Raw genomic sequence first — 22,358 nt, 5'->3', positions numbered from 1 at the left:
CGAGGCCAAGTCTATAGTGGACATCTTCAACACCCACGGTTCTCCTGAGGTCATTTTGAATGACTGAGGTCATGAACGCTGGAACAAGGTACGTATGTTATAGGTTATATTCTGTCAACAATGGTTTGTTATATTTATTTTTTACAATTTGTTTTTGTTTTTCCATGGTACACAATCAGATATATTTCAATATCTTGAAGTACATTGTCAATAGATATTGCTTTCCTACCCCCTCCTTCAGGTTTGGTGAATGGACCAACCAGACCCTCAAGACTGCCATGAGCAAGTCCCTTGATTGGTACCAGGAAGGGTGGGAGAACAACCTGAAGGTAATTCTCTTTGCACACAACAGCAGCATCCAGGCTGAGTATGGACGGGAGCCGCAGCTGTTGACTGAGGTAAACAATGCAATTGTATATACAATTATTGCATATACTGTAGTCTTTCAAAATTGTGATTGACTTAGTGTTTGTCTATTGCTATTTTTGCATAACGTACTTTCAGATCACTGAAACCCCACCTGACGTGGTGGAAGTTGTGGAACCAGATAAGAACACCTTCGAGTTCTACCTTCAGGCACAGACTGAGAAGGATGTGGAGGTTTTTGATCAGGTAAAAATGATTGTCCGCTGTTAATTTATTTTCTGTCCCTCCAAGAGATATGTAAGAAATGTATTTGTAATATGAAATATAATTGCATGTATTCCTGTCATCAATCAAGGTGAGACTGAACATGGACAAGGCGCAGGAGAAACAGAAGAAGAGCTACCGGAGCAGAGTGTTTACGTCTCTGCCTCCTACCCTGTTCCTTTTAACTCTGCTCTTGTTCTCCAGGAGCTAGGGGTCCTGCCCAACACCCAGACGTGGATCCACCTGATGTTCTCCATTACCAACCATCCTCCAACTTTTCATTACATCATCTATAGCTACTGTTGTCATGTTATCATTATCTGCTAAGAAAGTTCTTGCTCTATCATACTGGCCCTCTTCACTTCCCTTTGGCCAAAGAAGACCTAAGACCCCAATGCCAGACACTGCCCTGCGGCCGGTGCTGTCCTTCGGATGAGACTGTGCACACAGAGGTCCTATCTCTCTGTGGTCACTAAACATCTCATGGCACTTATGACATGAGTAGGGGTGTTGACCCTGCATCTCCTGGCTATATTTCCATGCCTGATAACTACACACTATGTAAATCCAACCCATTATCATTCGCTACCATAGTAGGCTGTATGGGAACCAATATAATTATTGGGTCTTTTTTTAATTTATTTTTTAAAGAATGGTGCATGTCTCAAAATATAACAATGAGACCAATATGTGTATTTTGCTAAACATAGTTCCTGTTTCTGAAATTAAGTTTCTCTGTGTGTTGGAGGAGTAAGCAATACTCTAAATCTCTGCGAGTGTGTGTCTGTGTGTGTGTGTGTGTGTGTGTGTGTGTGTGTGTGTGTGTGTGTGTGTGTGTGTGTGTGTGTGTGTGTGTGTGTGTGTGTGTGTGTGTGTGTGTGTGTGTGTGTGTGTGTGTGTGTGTGTGTGTGTGTGTGTGTGTGTGTGTGTGTGTGTGTGTGTGGTTGGTTGGTTGTAGTAGTAGTTGGCCATTATTTCTTCGAACATCTCAGTTTGGGCAGCAGCCACTGGAGAAACCTGTCAATCAAACACAACAGGAGAATAAATAGTAGTTTGCCATTAAACATCAGATCGCTGCTCTTCCTCTGCTACCGCATTCAATTTCTATAATTCTCTACATCATTCTATTTCTATAAATCTCTAAAATGCCCTTGTTATGTTGCCCTCTTCTATTTCCTCACCTCTTCCTCAGACTCTTCTTTTCCTCTTTCTTGTCCTCCTTACTTTCTCCAACATTTTCCACCTGCTGCATCTTGCTGGCCTTCTCTTTCTTCACTTGCTTTTTTCCCTTGCTCTTTTTCCTTTTGACCTTCCCTTCCTAAATATTTTTGACAAGGAGATAAAGTAATATAAGCATATGGCTATTTTCTACTCTTGAGCTATGATATCTAGAGGTATGATATACTGTAGAAGGACATATGGCCAATATTCCCTTCCTGTTTCCTCTCACCTGTGGGGTCACTCCTGACATTTTCTGGAGCAGCTTCCTGCCGTTCTCACTCAGGTTGGTGATTGGGGCCAGGCGAGGGCTGCGGTGGTATGGTAAGTACTCCACAGCAGGCAAAGCAACAATGACAGAGACGGGGCTTGGAGGTGTCGGAGGCTTTGGGACATCCTTTTGGGAGGGACGGGCCACAGCAGAGGGCAGGGCCCGTAGGGCTTCAGCCAGGGTCCGGGGTCCTGAGGTCACAAGAGGAGAGAGGCCAGACACAGGACCAGAGACTTTCCCTGGGCTCTGTAAGACCAGAAACAACAAACAAACTGTCAGGACAGTGCTATGTCATACACAATCAGTAGATATACTGTAAGACTAATCTATAAATACATTAGATACATGACTACACGCAATAAGTAAGATTAATTTACAAAGCTCTGGACATAGTTCTTTTTTTCAGGCTTGAGGAGCCTGTTCTCAGCTATTCTGGTCTGCATTTCTGCCATGCTCTCTACCATTTTGGCCATCTCTCCAGTGCATTTCTTGAAGGCCACTTTCAACCTTTCCAAGTCATTCAGCCAAGTGTCCAGGTTTACTGCCTCAAGATCACGTTCACTGCAGTTTCTCTTCATCACTTGGATCAGTGCCCTCACCTCTTCGCCCATCCTCCCTTTGTCTTCCCTATTCACATCTTCATCCCTCAGTCTTTCCTCCTTCCTCCTCCCCATCCACTTCTCAATCCAGGCTCTGAAGCATCCCTCATTCTTCTGCCTCTCTTGGTTGACGTCCTGACCGTCATTGACCTTCTTCAGGCCTTCCTCCAGGTCGAGCTCTATGGAGGCCAGTTTTTTTTTAATCCTCCTCAGGCTCTCCTTGTTGGTGTTGGTCCACTGTGTCTTCTTGTCCTGCTGCTCCTTGCAGGGCCGGACAGTAGGGACCAACTCCGTCAGGCGTGATGCCTTCTTCAGGGCACTCACAGAGGCAGGGAGAAGGATGTTGGGCTTGGCCACAATAATCTGTACAGACATAGGGTCAAACCATTGAGATGTAACACACACTAGTGATGCATTAACTCATAAGCAGCAGTCCCGCGGTTATATCCACAGGGCGGCAGGTTTAGGGTCATGAAATATTATGTGGGTGGCGGTCGGGTTGAATAAAAAGAAAACAATACATGAAAAAAATCCATAAATATATCATTCTTGTGTAATTTATATCTATAGGCTATTTAGCATTTGTGCATAAACCTAAGCTGTGGGACATAACTTGGCGCATGCCAAATAGACTAGACACCAATCACCAAACACTTTTGGGAAAGGGCAGAAAAAGTTATTGTTGATCCACTGACGCAAAAAGGACAATGTCAGAGTTTAATTCAATAAGAGGAAAGCTACGAAATGGAAAGTTGAAAATAAAGAAGGGATGGCCAGAAAAGTAATGTATATAGTCGGGCGGTTGCGGATGGGTTATTAGCAATTGCGGGTGGGTTTGGTTGAACAAACAGCTGACCTGCGCACCACTAACACACAAACACACAAATGTAAGAGAATACCAGTCGAGGGTCCTTCAGTGAAGCCCCTTTTCTCTGTGGTTCCTTTGAAGGCCCAGGACTGTCCTCAGCAGAGACATCATTGCCATTATCACACTGTGTGTCACAGAGCTAGTTGGTCATAGTCCATTCTCCACATTCAGTCAAAGAGTTACTCAAATACATGGTGCAGAACATACCAGAAAGTCTGATTCATCCAAGGAGTGGAGAGACAGATTGTCGTCCTCTACCATATCCCTCACTTCAAACTTTGTCACCTTTCCATCCTCCTCATCCTTCACTATCAGCGGTGGTGTCCTCCTTTCATGATCCTCATCATCAGACTGTGTATCAGAGTCAATTAGTCTGAGACTATTCTCTTTACAGTCATATCACTCAACACATCTATGGTGTACAACTCTCTTACCTCAGATTCACAGTCAGTGAAGGAGTAGATAGAGATGTCATCAGAGTTGGAGGATGAGATGACCCCATCATAATTTCTCTCCATCAGCCGAGTCACCCTTCCAGACTGAGGAGACAGACAAAGGCATGTACTTAGGGCAGCCATAAAATACACTGGCATTGACTGCCAAGAAAATGTAGAATATTTAGGCAATCCAACATAGTTGTACAAGTAGTGAGTAATTCATGGGTCATTGAAAATGCAAGTGTATTGAAATGCAATAAATGCAACTCCCATAACATTAGGGATGGGACTAAAGACCTTCCACACTGTAGGATTCTTTAGCATTTCCAATGAATGATTGTCAATTCAACCAAGCCAACCAAAATGGCCATATGAATCAACAGATTGATCTATCTGTTGTGTCTCTATGGGAACAGCAGAGATGTCTGACCTGGCTGAGAGGCTCTGGATTGATGTCCCGTCCATCCCCAGATGTCTGTTCCTGCCCACAGCTCTCAATGATTGGCTGTGAACAGTAAAGAAAAAATGTAACACTCTTTTGCTCATTTTGGCCTTGGAAATAACTTGGAAATAAATGATGTAGCCATCAATAAATCATTTAAGTAGCTACTGTTATGTGATTGATTTGAATGTGACTTACAGGCCTTTTGTGGATCTGAGGGGTCTGCGCTGAAGTAGACTGTCAAGACAGCATTCAATTTCAAATGAGTTTAGATGGGGAGGGATATCTGCAGTTGCTTTTATTGTGATAACTGCAGTTTGTACATGGAGCATAAGTAAGGTTTATGTGTAATTGTTTTCAGGTCGGATTTGACTTACAGGCCGTGGTCTTCTGTGCACCTTACCGGTTGGCCACATCACAGAATCAGGGGTGTTCACCCTCACTGGATTCAACTGTCAACACAACACTCCATTTAAAATGTGATGACAAAGACAGAACACAAACTAAATAAATTGGTATTTACCACATAAGGGCGGCGCCTTAAAGCTCTTTTGATTCTCTCATCACTACGGTCCATCTTGCTTTCTGAGGGATACATTTTCATCAACTGATTGGAACAAAACATATCCTAACACACACACACACACACAGACAAATGGCACGCCATTCCCTATATAGTGCACTTACTTTGACTTGTGCCCATATAGTGCACTTATTTTGATCTGAGCCCACTGGGGATAGGTCAAAAGTAGTACACTACAGGGTGCCATTTGGGACCTCTCCAAAGAATGTAAGAGCCTACCAGACATTCTAAACGCCAAATCACCTTGTGCAGTGCGAACGGGTCTAACCAACCGTTTCCAATCGTAGTATTCTCTGCACAGCGTCAGCTAGGGCAGACTATGCGGCAAAAGATTACCTGAAACAACCTGATTGAAAAAAGAGATTGTACTGATGATATATATCAAAGCTGAACACAGTTTATGTAGCGAATTGATGCTTGGTGACGTCACAAAAGGTCTCCGCGCATAATACGTCACAAGAAAGTCGTGTATGGGACCGGACTGGTGGCATCTTCCCCCTGGTTGTAACTTATAACTGTCAAATCAAATCTATGTAGCTATCTATCTAACTCAAATGTCTGTTGAGGACTCTTTGATAATCACATTTGAGGCACATGTCAGCAGGTGGCAGTGTCTTCAAATGCAGTAGTTGATGATCTGTGCAACAGTTGAGCAACTTGAAGTTGTACATTTTTTGGGGGCTAGCAAGCTTGCCTGCCTATTTCTACAATTAATCTTCTTATAATCGCATTTTAAACCTAACCACACTGCTAATCTAATGGCCCAACCTTAAATTAAGACCAAAAAGCGTATTTTTGTTTTCATACATTTTTACGATATAGCCAATTTGTACTTTGTGGCTGTGTTATCTAGTGGGAATCTCTAGCTGGCTAGTTATCTACCCTCTGGCGTTCCGCAATATTGGAGAAAAAGTTGATTGATAATCCAAGTACTAGTTTGAAAAATATGCACTGGGCATCAAAATGATCTCCCGAATAGTTTTAAAAGATGTGGTTCAGAGGTTCAAGAGTTTTACTCCTGAGTTACGGCTGGGATTGTTTCTGTCATAGTATAATTTGTTTACTGTCACTAACGTTACATATTTCGGTTTATCAGAGGATGTCTTCAGTCTTGGAACGACAGTTTTTGGCAATGGTCATGGTATGTTAGCAAGGAGGGGCTGAGTGAATCAACAATCATATGCTCGGTAGCTACTTTGATTGGGAGTGTTGTAACGTTAGCTAGCGTGCTAAAACGTATAGCTAATGTAACAGACGGTGCCAGTAGACTACAGCAGCAAGCTACAACACATCACGCCATGTTTATGTCTGTCAACCCTATCATTTAGGTTTTAATCCTTTCCTCTTCCTTTGCAGTGCACAAGCTCAATAAGGTTCCGGAGTGGCGCAGCGGTCTGAGGCACTGCATCTTAGTGCAAAAGAGGCGTCACTACAGACCCTGTTTCGAATCCAGGTTGTATCACATCCGGCTGTGATTCGGAGTCCCATAGGGCAGTGCACAATTGGGCCTGCATCGCCAGGGTAGGCCGTCATTGTAAATAAGAATTTGTTCTTAACTGACTTGTCTAGTTAAATGAAAAATATAGAATGACATACTCCTTCCACCACAAGACAGTGACCCAGCTACTCCTCAGTAATGGGGTTCTGGGGTGACATTGAGAAGAGTGTGGGCACCACTGTTTGGTTTCTGCTTCTCTCTATCAGCACAGGGGTGTTATACTGGGTCTGCTACTGTTTGGTGCATCTGCCCAGAACCAGATGGAGGGGTTCATGCCAGTATCCCTCTCCCTTATGTATATGGCCACAGTGCACTCCCGTATGGTTAAGGGCTTTCTTTTCGGGGTCACTGTACCCATGTTAGCCCTGCCCTGGCTGTTTCTGTTCATCACAACACTTTTGGTCCCACACACTGTCTTCCTTTGCAATGTCATGGCCATCATCGCAGGGGGGATCTGTATCCTTACTCCAACCTCATTGTGGTTCAAAAGAAATGTGATACGCTCCTCTGCAGTATGTCACAGCTTTATAAGTGTGCTTAGTAGTGTAGTTAAGTGCTAATAGGTTATAGGTGTTGTATATGAGTCCTGCTGCTAAACATGATGTTATTTTTGTTTAGAAAAATCTTGCATCACTGCTTCACACATTCTCCTTAACTTGCACTGGTGAAACAGACGGAAAGGGCTGGCTCTCACTTCTGGACATGTCCGATGCCAGGGCATCAGTGCTGGACAAGAAGATGCCTTTCAGGCGGCTGAGGAACATTGATGTCCTGTATGTCCCTGTAGAGGCGAGAAGGAAGACAGTCCACCCACCGTGAGTACTGAGAAAGCACCAGACCCATCATTTATCAGACAAGACAAGAGGTCATTAAATAACAATTGCTGTGTGCAAGCCAGAGCACATGATGTACTACAGTATAATGAGGTGCAGTTATAATAGATGATCCTCAGCTGTAATTGAATACTGTACAGTAGGCACCTAGTGGTCCCCCATGATTAGATAGAGAATCACTGGTATATTTAAGCTCTCTGAAATCTGTCCACGTTCTCATTGATTGCAGAATCATTCCAACCCCAGGCTCCTACCCAGTCCAAGCCTACGCTCCAGTGTCTTCTACCTCCAACCTACAGGCTACCGAGACCACACCAAAGACATTTGAAGGCTGGGCCCACTCCTACTATACACAGGGGAGCCCTGTTCAGGTCTCAGGTTATTACGGACACAACCATGGATATGGCCTCAAGCTTTGGGCCAAGTTACGGACATGGTCACAAACATGGACACAGCTGCAGCCACAGCCAAGGTCATGGACATAGTCACGAACACAGCTTTGGCCATGGACTCAGTCATGGACATGCATCTGCCTCTCAAACCAGCAGTCACTGGGCTCCAGTGGCTCAACATCCACATTCTCAACATTCCCACCTCAGTCCATTGTCTGTGTCTGTCAGTGCCCCAGGGGCGGAAATCCCGGGGGGGGGGGGGGACGGGGGGGACACGACCCCCCCATCCTGGGAAAAATATGATTTGTCCCCCCCAATATATCACTGTAAACATAACTATGTAATTTACATAATATTAATAATGCGCAATGAAAGCAATTGTGCTGATTATAGACACCTAATAGTGCGTTTTTAAGTTTCAAAAGATTGCGACCCCCCACCCTTTGCCTCACAATGGTTTGATCCACTGCCAGTTCCTTAGTTGGCAAGGTAACAGAGGGTTCGTGTCCACTGTCTGAAAAGCACTCAATGCACGTAACTGACGGGAGATTCATCCAGTCAATCGTGCCATAGCAATGTTTTGTTTTATGTTGGCAGGGTTCACACACACACTAGCTGAATTTGCAGAGCTAGCGCGCAAATATTAACTATTAAGCTAGCTAGTACCTATTCCATTTATGTGGCGTCGTCAAAGATGGAATCTTTGCTATCGTCAATTTATTCCAAGATCAGCATGCAGATGATGTAAGTTAGTGCTTCAAAGTCCCTGTGATAAGGTTAGCGATAAACTGAAGTCCAAACTGAACAGAACTACACTCTCTTCTACCATTGTCTTAAATATATTTAATGGTCTCGTTGCAAAAGCTAAATTGTCGCAAAGGGAACTTTTATTTATTTTATTTCACCTTTATTTAACCCGGGTAGCAAAGATTATAGCAAACACCACTGAAACGGAATTGGTGCTCCCTAGCTTTGCAAATTCAGCTATTGTTGGAAGCCAGCCAATATGAAACAAACTATTAAAATTACAAAAGGTTGCAGCATATGTTGTGTAAATGGTGAACTCATACAGCTGTCAACTCTTGTCATTTTAATCCGTTTCACATTTGCTAGCTACCTTTTAGATCGAAGCCCAAATAGAATGATAGAAGATAAGATGATAGAAGCCCATCTCCTACTGTAAATAACCTACACGCTGTGTGTGTGTGTAGCCAGCCAGCCAGGTAGAAAAATGGCAGAAAAATAAAAAAGACGGACATCAGAGTATTTTTCAGTACACCAAAACGCAAAGTAAGAACCCTAGTAGCCTAATATCTCAAAGACTAGTTGATAAAATGTTCATAAGAAAGAAATCAAATTCTAATGGAAATGTTTCACAATGATGTCATTAGGCAGAGCAGGCAACAGATGGCACACAGACAGCAGAGTTGGGGACAGATATGCAGGGACAGACTGGCAGAGACAGGGAGTCTCAGGTAAGTTTGTTGAGTCTTTGTTTGGCAACATTATGAAAGGTTCTCCATTTTTTTTACTTGTAAAATAGGAACATAATTGGAAAATGCCATGGATGCCCCCACTCTCAACTTTAACAAATCTTAGTTCAGTCACCAGTTTAAGGCAATGGTATTGCTGTTGTGATTAGTTGTGTAGTTTTGGGTACCGGTAGTTAGGAGTACGGCAAACACCTTATTTCTTTGGTTCCTCAATATACATTTACCATATTACAATGTAGGCTATGTGTTACAGCACTACTTTTGGTGTCCCCCTCAGGATTTGCTCTTGAGAAAATTTCATGTAATTGTCCCCTCCAAAGTTGATATCAGATTTTCGCCCCTGCAGTGCCCCCCAGAGTTTCACAGCAAACATGCCGGAGTCACTGCCAGAATCTGTGACGGTTCATCCAGGAGCACCTGTGTCTTCACTGACAGATTGATGACTTCAATCAGTAACACCAAAACTCGCTATAGCTCGATTGAAATTCAAAGGCAATGTTCTCGAAGACTGGAAATTACCTTTACATTTCAAGCGCGCTATTTTCAGCAATCACAATCCTTGTAAAAACGTCAACTCATGGTATAACTAATAACGTTTTTTTACATTTTATTATGTCAGTGTGGTTATAAGCCGCTATAGCTCTGAAGTTCGAGTGTGTGTGTGTGTGTGTGTTGTAGTAGTAGGCCATTATTTCTTCGAACATCTCAGTTTGGGCAGCAGCCACTGGAGAAACCTGTCAATCAAACACAACAGGAGAATAAATAGTAGTTTGCCATTAAACATCAGATCGCTGCTCTTCCTCTGCTACCGCATTCAATTTCTATAATTCTCTACATCATTCTATTTCTATAAATCTCTAAAATGCCCTTGTTATGTTGCCCTCTTCTATTTCCTCACCTCTTCCTCAGACTCTTCTTTTCCTCTTTCTTGTCCTCCTTACTTTCTCCAACATTTTCCACCTGCTGCATCTTGCTGGCCTTCTCTTTCTTCACTTGCTTTTTTCCCTTGCTCTTTTTCCTTTTGACCTTCCCTTCCTAAATATTTTTGACAAGGAGATAAAGTAATATAAGCATATGGCTATTTTCTACTCTTGAGCTATGATATCTAGAGGTATGATATACTGTAGAAGGACATATGGCCAATATTCCCTTCCTGTTTCCTCTCACCTGTGGGGTCACTCCTGACATTTTCTGGAGCAGCTTCCTGCCGTTCTCACTCAGGTTGGTGATTGGGGCCAGGCGAGGGCTGCGGTGGTATGGTAAGTACTCCACAGCAGGCAAAGCAACAATGACAGAGACGGGGCTTGGAGGTGTCGGAGGCTTTGGGACATCCTTTTGGGAGGGACGGGCCACAGCAGAGGGCAGGGCCCGTAGGGCTTCAGCCAGGGTCCGGGGTCCTGAGGTCACAAGAGGAGAGAGGCCAGACACAGGACCAGAGACTTTCCCTGGGCTCTGTAAGACCAGAAACAACAAACAAACTGTCAGGACAGTGCTATGTCATACACAATCAGTAGATATACTGTAAGACTAATCTATAAATACATTAGATACATGACTACACGCAATAAGTAAGATTAATTTACAAAGCTCTGGACATAGTTCTTTTTTTCAGGCTTGAGGAGCCTGTTCTCAGCTATTCTGGTCTGCATTTCTGCCATGCTCTCTACCATTTTGGCCATCTCTCCAGTGCATTTCTTGAAGGCCACTTTCAACCTTTCCAAGTCATTCAGCCAAGTGTCCAGGTTTACTGCCTCAAGATCACGTTCACTGCAGTTTCTCTTCATCACTTGGATCAGTGCCCTCACCTCTTCGCCCATCCTCCCTTTGTCTTCCCTATTCACATCTTCATCCCTCAGTCTTTCCTCCTTCCTCCTCCCCATCCACTTCTCAATCCAGGCTCTGAAGCATCCCTCATTCTTCTGCCTCTCTTGGTTGACGTCCTGACCGTCATTGACCTTCTTCAGGCCTTCCTCCAGGTCGAGCTCTATGGAGGCCAGTTTTTTTTTAATCCTCCTCAGGCTCTCCTTGTTGGTGTTGGTCCACTGTGTCTTCTTGTCCTGCTGCTCCTTGCAGGGCCGGACAGTAGGGACCAACTCCGTCAGGCGTGATGCCTTCTTCAGGGCACTCACAGAGGCAGGGAGAAGGATGTTGGGCTTGGCCACAATAATCTGTACAGACATAGGGTCAAACCATTGAGATGTAACACACACTAGTGATGCATTAACTCATAAGCAGCAGTCCCGCGGTTATATCCACAGGGCGGCAGGTTTAGGGTCATGAAATATTATGTGGGTGGCGGTCGGGTTGAATAAAAAGAAAACAATACATGAAAAAAATCCATAAATATATCATTCTTGTGTAATTTATATCTATAGGCTATTTAGCATTTGTGCATAAACCTAAGCTGTGGGACATAACTTGGCGCATGCCAAATAGACTAGACACCAATCACCAAACACTTTTGGGAAAGGGCAGAAAAAGTTATTGTTGATCCACTGACGCAAAAAGGACAATGTCAGAGTTTAATTCAATAAGAGGAAAGCTACGAAATGGAAAGTTGAAAATAAAGAAGGGATGGCCAGAAAAGTAATGTATATAGTCGGGCGGTTGCGGATGGGTTATTAGCAATTGCGGGTGGGTTTGGTTGAACAAACAGCTGACCTGCGCACCACTAACACACAAACACACAAATGTAAGAGAATACCAGTCGAGGGTCCTTCAGTGAAGCCCCTTTTCTCTGTGGTTCCTTTGAAGGCCCAGGACTGTCCTCAGCAGAGGCATCATTGCCATTATCACACTGTGTGTCAGAGAGCTAGTTGGTCATAGTCCATTCTCCACATTCAGTCAAAGAGTTACTCAAATACATGGTGCAGAACATACCAGAAAGTCTGATTCATCCAAGGAGTGGAGAGACAGATTGTCGTCCTCTACCATATCCCTCACTTCAAACTTTGTCACCTTTCCATCCTCCTCATCCTTCACTATCAGCGGTGGTGTCCTCCTTTCATGATCCTCATCATCAGACTGTGTATCAGAGTCAATTAGTCTGAGACTATTCTCTTTACAGTCATATCACTCAACACATCTATGGTGTACAACTCTCTTACCTCAGATTCACAGTCAGTGAAGGAGTAGATAGAGATGTCATCAGAGTTGGAGGATGAGATGACCCCATCATAATTTCTCTCCATCAGCCGAGTCACCCTTCCAGACTGAGGAGACAGACAAAGGCATGTACTTAGGGCAGCCATAAAATACACTGGCATTGACTGCCAAGAAAATGTAGAATATTTAGGCAATCCAACATAGTTGTACAAGTAGTGAGTAATTCATGGGTCATTGAAAATGCAAGTGTATTGAAATGCAATAAATGCAACTCCCATAACATTAGGGATGGGACTAAAGACCTTCCACACTGTAGGATTCTTTAGCATTTCCAATGAATGATTGTCAATTCAACCAAGCCAACCAAAATGGCCATATGAATCAACAGATTGATCTATCTGTTGTGTCTCTATGGGAACAGCAGAGATGTCTGACCTGGCTGAGAGGCTCTGGATTGATGTCCCGTCCATCCCCAGATGTCTGTTCCTGCCCACAGCTCTCAATGATTGGCTGTGAACAGTAAAGAAAGAATGTAACACTCTTTTGCTCATTTTGGCCTTGGAAATAACTTGGAAATAAATGATGTAGCCATCAATAAATCATTTAAGTAGCTACTGTTATGTGATTGATTTGAATGTGACTTACAGGCCTTTTGTGGATCTGAGGGGTCTGCGCTGAAGTAGACTGTCAAGACAGCATTCAATTTCAAATGAGTTTAGATGGGGAGGGATATCTGCAGTTGCTTTTATTGTGATAACTGCAGTTTGTACATGGAGCATAAGTAAGGTTTATGTGTAATTGTTTTCAGGTCGGATTTGACTTACAGGCCTTGGTCTTCTGTGCACCTTACCGGTTGGCCACATCACAGAATCAGGGGTGTTCACCCTCACTGGATTCAACTGTCAACACAACACTCCATTTAAAATGTGATGACAAAGACAGAACACAAACTAAATAAATTGGTATTTACCACATAAGGGCGGCGCCTTAAAGCTCTTTTGATTCTCTCATCACTACGGTCCATCTTGCTTTCTGAGGGATACATTTTCATCAACTGATTGGCACAAAACATATCCTAACACACACACACACACACAGACAAATGGCACGCCATTCCCTATATAGTGCACTTATTTTGATCTGAGCCCACTGGGGATAGGTCAAAAGTAGTACACTACAGGGTGCCATTTGGGACCTCTCCAAAGAATGTAAGAGCCTACCAGACATTCTAAACGCCAAATCACCTTGTGCAGTGCGAACGGGTCTAACCAACCGTTTCCAATCGTAGTATTCTCTGCACAGCGTCAGCTAGGGCAGACTATGCGGCAAAAGATTACCTGAAACAACCTGATTGAAAAAAGAGATTGTACTGATGATATATATCAAAGCTGAACACAGTTTATGTAGCGAATTGATGCTTGGTGACGTCACAAAAGGTCTCCGCGCATAATACGTCACAAGAAAGTCGTGTATGGGACCGGACTGGTGGCATCTTCCCCCTGGTTGTAACTTATAACTGTCAAATCAAATCTATGTAGCTATCTATCTAACTCAAATGTCTGTTGAGGACTCTTTGATAATCACATTTGAGGCACATGTCAGCAGGTGGCAGTGTCTTCAAATGCAGTAGTTGATGATCTGTGCAACAGTTGAGCAACTTGAAGTTGTACATTTTTTGGGGGCTAGCAAGCTTGCCTGCCTATTTCTACAATTCATCTTCTTATAATCGCATTTTAAACCTAACCACACTGCTAATCTAATGGCCCAACCTTAAATTAAGACCAAAAAGCGTATTTTTGTTTTCATACATTTTTACGATATAGCCAATTTGTACTTTGTGGCTGTGTTATCTAGTGGGAATCTCTAGCTGGCTAGTTATCTACCCTCTGGCGTTCCGCAATATTGGAGAAAAAGTTGATTGATAATCCAAGTACTAGTTTGAAAAATATGCACTGGGCATCAAAATGATCTCCCGAATAGTTTTAAAAGATGTGGTTCAGAGGTTCAAGAGTTTTACTCCTGAGTTACGGCTGGGATTGTTTCTGTCATAGTATAATTTGTTTACTGTCACTAACGTTACATATTTCGGTTTATCAGAGGATGTCTTCAGTCTTGGAACGACAGTTTTTGGCAATGGTCATGGTATGTTAGCAAGGAGGGGCTGAGTGAATCAACAATCATATGCTCGGTAGCTACTTTGATTGGGAGTGTTGTAACGTTAGCTAGCGTGCTAAAACGTATAGCTAATGTAACAGACGGTGCCAGTAGACTACAGCAGCAAGCTACAACACATCACGCCATGTTTATGTCTGTCAACCCTATCATTTATGTTTTAATCCTTTCCTCTTCCTTTGCAGTGCACAAGCTCAATAAGGTTCCGGAGTGGCGCAGCGGTCTGAGGCACTGCATCTTAGTGCAAAAGAGGCGTCACTACAGACCCTGTTTCGAATCCAGGTTGTATCACATCTGGCTGTGATTCGGAGTCCCATAGGGCAGTGCACAATTGGGCCTGCATCGCCAGGGTAGGCCGTCATTGTAAATAAGAATTTGTTCTTAACTGACTTGTCTAGTTAAATGAAAAATATAGAATGACATACTCCTTCCACCACAAGACAGTGACCCAGCTACTCCTCAGTAATGGGGTTCTGGGGTGACATTGAGAAGAGTGTGGGCACCACTGTTTGGTTTCTGCTTCTCTCTATCAGCACAGGGGTGTTATACTGGGTCTGCTACTGTTTGGTGCATCTGCCCAGAACCAGATGGAGGGGTTCATGCCAGTATCCCTCTCCCTTATGTATATGGCCACAGTGCACTCCCGTATGGTTAAGGGCTTTCTTTTCGGGGTCACTGTACCCATGTTAGCCCTGCCCTGGCTGTTTCTGTTCATCACAACACTTTTGGTCCCACACACTGTCTTCCTTTGCAATGTCATGGCCATCATCGCAGGGGGGATCTGTATCCTTACTCCAACCTCATTGTGGTTCAAAAGAAATGTGATACGCTCCTCTGCAGTATGTCACAGCTTTATAAGTGTGCTTAGTAGTGTAGTTAAGTGGTAATAGGTTATAGGTGTTGTATATGAGTCCTGCTGCTAAATATGATGTTATTTTTGTTTAGAAAAATCTTGCATCACTGCTTCACACATTCTCCTTAACTTGCACTGGTGAAACAGACGGAAAGGGCTGGCTCTCACTTCTGGACATGTCCGATGCCAGGGCATCAGTGCTGGACAAGAAGATGCCTTTCAGGCTGCTGAGGAACATTGATGTCCTGTATGTCCCTGCATCAATAGAGGCGAGAAGGAAGACAGTCCACCCACCGTGAGTACTGAGAAAGCACCAGACCCATCATTTATCAGACAAGACAAGAGGTCATTAAATAACAATTGCTGTGTGCAAGCCAGAGCACATGATGTACTACAGTATAATGAGGTGCAGTTATAATAGATGATCCTCAGCTGTAATTGAATACTGTACAGTAGGCACCTAGTGGTCCCCCATGATTAGATAGAGAATCACTGGTATATTTAAGCTCTCTGAAATCTGTCCACGTTCTCATTGATTGCAGAATCATTCCAACCCCAGGCTCCTACCCAGTCCAAGCCTACGCTCCAGTGTCTTCTACCTCCAACCTACAGGCTACCGAGACCACACCAAAGACATTTGAAGGCTGGGCCCACTCCTACTATACACAGGGGAGCCCTGTTCAGGTCTCAGGTTATTACGGACACAACCATGGATATGGCCTCAAGCTTTGGGCCAAGTTACGGACATGGTCACAAACATGGACACAGCTGCAGCCACAGCCAAGGTCATGGACATAGTCACGAACACAGCTTTGGCCATGGACTCAGTCATGGACATGCATCTGCCTCTCAAACCAGCAGTCACTGGGCTCCAGTGGCTCAACATCCACATTCTCAACATTCCCACCTCAGTCCATTGTCTGTGTCTGTCAGTGCCCCAGGGGCGGAAATCCCGGGGGACGGGGGGGACACGACCCCCCCATCCTGGGAAAAATATGATTTGTCCCCCCCAATATATCACTGTAAAACATAACTATGTAATTTACATAATATTAATAATGCGCAATGAAAGCAATTGTGCTGATTATAGACACCTAATAGTGCGTTTTTAAGTTTCAAAAGATTGCGACCCCCCACCCTTTGCCTCACAATGGTTTGATCCACTGCCAGTTCCTTAGTTGGCAAGGTAACAGAGGGTTCGTGTCCACTGTCTGAAAAGCACTCAATGCACGTAACTGACGGGAGATTCATCCAGTCAATCGTGCCATAGCAATGTTTTGTTTTATGTTGGCAGGGTTCACACACACACTAGCTGAATTTGCAGAGCTAGCGCGCAAATATTAACTATTAAGCTAGCTAGTACCTATTCCATTTATGTGGCGTCGTCAAAGATGGAATCTTTGCTATCGTCAATTTATTCCAAGATCAGCATGCAGATGATGTAAGTTAGTGCTTCAAAGTCCCTGTGATAAGGTTAGCGATAAACTGAAGTCCAAACTGAACAGAACTACACTCTCTTCTACCATTGTCTTAAATATATTTAATGGTCTCGTTGCAAAAGCTAAATTGTCGCAAAGGGAACTTTTATTTATTTTATTTCACCTTTATTTAACCCGGGTAGCAAAGATTATAGCAAACACCACTGAAACGGAATTGGTGCTCCCTAGCTTTGCAAATTCAGCTATTGTTGGAAGCCAGCCAATATGAAACAAACTATTAAAATTACAAAAGGTTGCAGCATATGTTGTGTAAATGGTGAACTCATACAGCTGTCAACTCTTGTCATTTTAATCCGTTTCACATTTGCTAGCTACCTTTTAGATCGAAGCCCAAATAGAATGATAGAAGATAAGATGATAGAAGCCCATCTCCTACTGTAAATAACCTACACGCTGTGTGTGTGTGTAGCCAGCCAGCCAGGTAGAAAAATGGCAGAAAAATAAAAAAGACGGACATCAGAGTATTTTTCAGTACACCAAAACGCAAAGTAAGAACCCTAGTAGCCTAATATCTCAAAGACTAGTTGATAAAATGTTCATAAGAAAGAAATCAAATTCTAATGGAAATGTTTCACAATGATGTCATTAGGCAGAGCAGGCAACAGATGGCACACAGACAGCAGAGTTGGGGACAGATATGCAGGGACAGACTGGCAGAGACAGGGAGTCTCAGGTAAGTTTGTTGAGTCTTTGTTTGGCAACATTATGAAAGGTTCTCCATTTTTTTTACTTGTAAAATAGGAACATAATTGGAAAATGCCATGGATGCCCCCACTCTCAACTTTAACAAATCTTAGTTCAGTCACCAGTTTAAGGCAATGGTATTGCTGTTGTGATTAGTTGTGTAGTTTTGGGTACCGGTAGTTAGGAGTACGGCAAACACCTTATTTCTTTGGTTCCTCAATATACATTTACCATATTACAATGTAGGCTATGTGTTACAGCACTACTTTTGGTGTCCCCCTCAGGATTTGCTCTTGAGAAAATTTCATGTAATTGTCCCCTCCAAAGTTGATATCAGATTTTCGCCCCTGCAGTGCCCCCCAGAGTTTCACAGCAAACATGCCGGAGTCACTGCCAGAATCTGTGACGGTTCATCCAGGAGCACCTGTGTCTTCACTGACAGATTGATGACTTCAATCAGTAACACCAAAACTCGCTATAGCTCGATTGAAATTCAAAGGCAATGTTCTCGAAGACTGGAAATTACCTTTACATTTCAAGCGCGCTATTTTCAGCAATCACAATCCTTGTAAAAACGTCAACTCATGGTATAACTAATAACGTTTTTTTACATTTTATTATGTCAGTGTGGTTATAAGCCGCTATAGCTCTGAAGTTCGAGTGTGTGTGTGTGTGTGTGTTGTAGTAGTAGGCCATTATTTCTTCGAACATCTCAGTTTGGGCAGCAGCCACTGGAGAAACCTGTCAATCAAACACAACAGGAGAATAAATAGTAGTTTGCCATTAAACATCAGATCGCTGCTCTTCCTCTGCTACCGCATTCAATTTCTATAATTCTCTACATCATTCTATTTCTATAAATCTCTAAAATGCCCTTGTTATGTTGCCCTCTTCTATTTCCTCACCTCTTCCTCAGACTCTTCTTTTCCTCTTTCTTGTCCTCCTTACTTTCTCCAACATTTTCCACCTGCTGCATCTTGCTGGCCTTCTCTTTCTTCACTTGCTTTTTTCCCTTGCTCTTTTTCCTTTTGACCTTCCCTTCCTAAATATTTTTGACAAGGAGATAAAGTAATATAAGCATATGGCTATTTTCTACTCTTGAGCTATGATATCTAGAGGTATGATATACTGTAGAAGGACATATGGCCAATATTCCCTTCCTGTTTCCTCTCACCTGTGGGGTCACTCCTGACATTTTCTGGAGCAGCTTCCTGCCGTTCTCACTCAGGTTGGTGATTGGGGCCAGGCGAGGGCTGCGGTGGTATGGTAAGTACTCCACAGCAGGCAAAGCAACAATGACAGAGACGGGGCTTGGAGGTGTCGGAGGCTTTGGGACATCCTTTTGGGAGGGACGGGCCACAGCAGAGGGCAGGGCCCGTAGGGCTTCAGCCAGGGTCCGGGGTCCTGAGGTCACAAGAGGAGAGAGGCCAGACACAGGACCAGAGACTTTCCCTGGGCTCTGTAAGACCAGAAACAACAAACAAACTGTCAGGACAGTGCTATGTCATACACAATCAGTAGATATACTGTAAGACTAATCTATAAATACATTAGATACATGACTACACGCAATAAGTAAGATTAATTTACAAAGCTCTGGACATAGTTCTTTTTTTCAGGCTTGAGGAGCCTGTTCTCAGCTATTCTGGTCTGCATTTCTGCCATGCTCTCTACCATTTTGGCCATCTCTCCAGTGCATTTCTTGAAGGCCACTTTCAACCTTTCCAAGTCATTCAGCCAAGTGTCCAGGTTTACTGCCTCAAGATCACGTTCACTGCAGTTTCTCTTCATCACTTGGATCAGTGCCCTCACCTCTTCGCCCATCCTCCCTTTGTCTTCCCTATTCACATCTTCATCCCTCAGTCTTTCCTCCTTCCTCCTCCCCATCCACTTCTCAATCCAGGCTCTGAAGCATCCCTCATTCTTCTGCCTCTCTTGGTTGACGTCCTGACCGTCATTGACCTTCTTCAGGCCTTCCTCCAGGTCGAGCTCTATGGAGGCCAGTTTTTTTTTAATCCTCCTCAGGCTCTCCTTGTTGGTGTTGGTCCACTGTGTCTTCTTGTCCTGCTGCTCCTTGCAGGGCCGGACAGTAGGGACCAACTCCGTCAGGCGTGATGCCTTCTTCAGGGCACTCACAGAGGCAGGGAGAAGGATGTTGGGCTTGGCCACAATAATCTGTACAGACATAGGGTCAAACCATTGAGATGTAACACACACTAGTGATGCATTAACTCATAAGCAGCAGTCCCGCGGTTATATCCACAGGGCGGCAGGTTTAGGGTCATGAAATATTATGTGGGTGGCGGTCGGGTTGAATAAAAAGAAAACAATACATGAAAAAAATCCATAAATATATCATTCTTGTGTAATTTATATCTATAGGCTATTTAGCATTTGTGCATAAACCTAAGCTGTGGGACATAACTTGGCGCATGCCAAATAGACTAGACACCAATCACCAAACACTTTTGGGAAAGGGCAGAAAAAGTTATTGTTGATCCACTGACGCAAAAAGGACAATGTCAGAGTTTAATTCAATAAGAGGAAAGCTACGAAATGGAAAGTTGAAAATAAAGAAGGGATGGCCAGAAAAGTAATGTATATAGTCGGGCGGTTGCGGATGGGTTATTAGCAATTGCGGGTGGGTTTGGTTGAACAAACAGCTGACCTGCGCACCACTAACACACAAACACACAAATGTAAGAGAATACCAGTCGAGGGTCCTTCAGTGAAGCCCCTTTTCTCTGTGGTTCCTTTGAAGGCCCAGGACTGTCCTCAGCAGAGGCATCATTGCCATTATCACACTGTGTGTCAGAGAGCTAGTTGGTCATAGTCCATTCTCCACATTCAGTCAAAGAGTTACTCAAATACATGGTGCAGAACATACCAGAAAGTCTGATTCATCCAAGGAGTGGAGAGACAGATTGTCGTCCTCTACCATATCCCTCACTTCAAACTTTGTCACCTTTCCATCCTCCTCATCCTTCACTATCAGCGGTGGTGTCCTCCTTTCATGATCCTCATCATCAGACTGTGTATCAGAGTCAATTAGTCTGAGACTATTCTCTTTACAGTCATATCACTCAACACATCTATGGTGTACAACTCTCTTACCTCAGATTCACAGTCAGTGAAGGAGTAGATAGAGATGTCATCAGAGTTGGAGGATGAGATGACCCCATCATAATTTCTCTCCATCAGCCGAGTCACCCTTCCAGACTGAGGAGACAGACAAAGGCATGTACTTAGGGCAGCCATAAAATACACTGGCATTGACTGCCAAGAAAATGTAGAATATTTAGGCAATCCAACATAGTTGTACAAGTAGTGAGTAATTCATGGGTCATTGAAAATGCAAGTGTATTGAAATGCAATAAATGCAACTCCCATAACATTAGGGATGGGACTAAAGACCTTCCACACTGTAGGATTCTTTAGCATTTCCAATGAATGATTGTCAATTCAACCAAGCCAACCAAAATGGCCATATGAATCAACAGATTGATCTATCTGTTGTGTCTCTATGGGAACAGCAGAGATGTCTGACCTGGCTGAGAGGCTCTGGATTGATGTCCCGTCCATCCCCAGATGTCTGTTCCTGCCCACAGCTCTCAATGATTGGCTGTGAACAGTAAAGAAAAAATGTAACACTCTTTTGCTCATTTTGGCCTTGGAAATAACTTGGAAATAAATGATGTAGCCATCAATAAATCATTTAAGTAGCTACTGTTATGTGATTGATTTGAATGTGACTTACAGGCCTTTTGTGGATCTGAGGGGTCTGCGCTGAAGTAGACTGTCAAGACAGCATTCAATTTCAAATGAGTTTAGATGGGGAGGGATATCTGCAGTTGCTTTTATTGTGATAACTGCAGTTTGTACATGGAGCATAAGTAAGGTTTATGTGTAATTGTTTTCAGGTCGGATTTGACTTACAGGCCTTGGTCTTCTGTGCACCTTACCGGTTGGCCACATCACAGAATCAGGGGTGTTCACCCTCACTGGATTCAACTGTCAACACAACACTCCATTTAAAATGTGATGACAAAGACAGAACACAAACTAAATAAATTGGTATTTACCACATAAGGGCGGCGCCTTAAAGCTCTTTTGATTCTCTCATCACTACGGTCCATCTTGCTTTCTGAGGGATACATTTTCATCAACTGATTGGCACAAAACATATCCTAACACACACACACACACAGACAAATGGCACGCCATTCCCTATATAGTGCACTTATTTTGATCTGAGCCCACTGGGGATAGGTCAAAAGTAGTACACTACAGGGTGCCATTTGGGACCTCTCCAAAGAATGTAAGAGCCTACCAGACATTCTAAACGCCAAATCACCTTGTGCAGTGCGAACGGGTCTAACCAACCGTTTCCAATCGTAGTATTCTCTGCACAGCGTCAGCTAGGGCAGACTATGCGGCAAAAGATTACCTGAAACAACCTGATTGAAAAAAGAGATTGTACTGATGATATATATCAAAGCTGAACACAGTTTATGTAGCGAATTGATGCTTGGTGACGTCACAAAAGGTCTCCGCGCATAATACGTCACAAGAAAGTCGTGTATGGGACCGGACTGGTGGCATCTTCCCCCTGGTTGTAACTTATAACTGTCAAATCAAATCTATGTAGCTATCTATCTAACTCAAATGTCTGTTGAGGACTCTTTGATAATCACATTTGAGGCACATGTCAGCAGGTGGCAGTGTCTTCAAATGCAGTAGTTGATGATCTGTGCAACAGTTGAGCAACTTGAAGTTGTACA

The 22,358-nt window shown here is 43.5% G+C and overlaps 3 protein-coding genes and 3 long non-coding RNA genes across 15 annotated transcripts; 3 read left to right on the top strand and 3 right to left on the bottom strand.

Annotated features, from left to right (window-relative positions):
* The first annotated feature begins 245 nt into the window (after nt 1-245).
* On the top strand, nt 246-1,261 carry LOC145878556 (uncharacterized). Its single transcript, XR_014391995.1, has 2 exons — nt 246-612; nt 722-1,261. It is a non-coding gene; the product is annotated as an uncharacterized LOC145878556 (long non-coding RNA).
* A 322-nt stretch (nt 1,262-1,583) lies between these two features.
* On the bottom strand, nt 1,584-5,054 carry LOC123742482 (uncharacterized). Its single transcript, XM_082974672.1, has 6 exons — nt 4,989-5,054; nt 4,664-4,917; nt 4,021-4,528; nt 2,581-3,937; nt 2,081-2,365; nt 1,584-1,948 (listed from the first exon to the last, which is right to left on the bottom strand). Exons 4-6 carry the CDS (start codon nt 3,091-3,093, stop codon nt 1,808-1,810), a joined length of 939 nt encoding a protein of 312 aa, XP_082830798.1. The 5' UTR covers nt 3,094-3,937; nt 4,021-4,528; nt 4,664-4,917; nt 4,989-5,054; the 3' UTR covers nt 1,584-1,807.
* A 511-nt stretch (nt 5,055-5,565) lies between these two features.
* On the top strand, nt 5,566-9,730 carry LOC145878665 (uncharacterized). Of its 2 annotated transcripts, XR_014392205.1 has the most exons (5): nt 5,566-6,189; nt 6,405-7,002; nt 7,220-7,361; nt 7,609-9,246; nt 9,611-9,730. It is a non-coding gene; the product is annotated as an uncharacterized LOC145878665 (long non-coding RNA). The 2 variants fall into 2 exon arrangements; XR_014392204.1 differs by having other exon boundaries at nt 7,609-9,730.
* A 117-nt stretch (nt 9,731-9,847) lies between these two features.
* On the bottom strand, nt 9,848-13,875 carry LOC145878663 (uncharacterized). Of its 4 annotated transcripts, none has more exons than XM_082974668.1 (6): nt 13,614-13,875; nt 13,015-13,401; nt 10,932-12,879; nt 10,432-10,716; nt 10,163-10,299; nt 9,848-9,998 (listed from the first exon to the last, which is right to left on the bottom strand). In XM_082974668.1, the coding sequence occupies exons 3-6, from the start codon at nt 11,442-11,444 to the stop codon at nt 9,953-9,955; spliced, it is 981 nt and encodes a 326-aa protein (XP_082830794.1). In that variant the 5' UTR covers nt 11,445-12,879; nt 13,015-13,401; nt 13,614-13,875; the 3' UTR covers nt 9,848-9,952. The 4 variants fall into 4 exon arrangements, with proteins under 4 accessions (XP_082830794.1, XP_082830795.1, XP_082830797.1 ...); XM_082974669.1 differs by lacking the exon at nt 13,614-13,875 and having other exon boundaries at nt 10,932-12,288; nt 12,372-12,879; nt 13,015-13,607; XM_082974671.1 differs by lacking the exon at nt 13,614-13,875 and having other exon boundaries at nt 13,015-13,053; nt 13,194-13,607.
* Nucleotides 13,876-14,202: 327 nt separating this feature from the next.
* LOC123742489 (uncharacterized) lies at nt 14,203-18,050 on the top strand. Of its 3 annotated transcripts, none has more exons than XR_014392202.1 (4): nt 14,203-14,511; nt 14,727-15,324; nt 15,542-15,689; nt 15,937-18,050. It is a non-coding gene; the product is annotated as an uncharacterized LOC123742489 (long non-coding RNA). The 3 variants fall into 3 exon arrangements; XR_014392201.1 differs by having other exon boundaries at nt 14,233-15,324; nt 15,937-17,566; nt 17,931-18,050; XR_014392200.1 differs by having other exon boundaries at nt 14,233-15,324.
* Nucleotides 18,051-18,167: 117 nt separating this feature from the next.
* On the bottom strand, nt 18,168-22,206 carry LOC123742485 (uncharacterized). 4 transcript variants are annotated; one of them, XM_082974636.1, is made up of 6 exons: nt 21,932-22,206; nt 21,335-21,721; nt 19,252-21,199; nt 18,752-19,036; nt 18,483-18,619; nt 18,168-18,318 (listed from the first exon to the last, which is right to left on the bottom strand). In XM_082974636.1, exons 3-6 carry the CDS (start codon nt 19,762-19,764, stop codon nt 18,273-18,275), a joined length of 981 nt encoding a protein of 326 aa, XP_082830762.1. In that variant the 5' UTR covers nt 19,765-21,199; nt 21,335-21,721; nt 21,932-22,206; the 3' UTR covers nt 18,168-18,272. The 4 variants fall into 4 exon arrangements, with proteins under 4 accessions (XP_082830762.1, XP_082830763.1, XP_082830765.1 ...); XM_082974637.1 differs by lacking the exon at nt 21,932-22,206 and having other exon boundaries at nt 19,252-20,608; nt 20,692-21,199; nt 21,335-21,925; XM_082974639.1 differs by lacking the exon at nt 21,932-22,206 and having other exon boundaries at nt 21,335-21,373; nt 21,514-21,925.
* Between the last annotated feature and the right edge of the window lie 152 nt (nt 22,207-22,358).

The sequence above is a fragment of the Salmo salar genome, chromosome 04 (assembly GCF_965601325.2).
Source record: "Salmo salar chromosome 04, fSalSal1, whole genome shotgun sequence".
Lineage (NCBI taxonomy): Eukaryota > Metazoa > Chordata > Actinopteri > Salmoniformes > Salmonidae > Salmo > Salmo salar.
The sequence above is the reverse complement of the archived record's forward strand: the minus strand, read 5'-3'. Positions and strand labels throughout refer to the sequence as shown.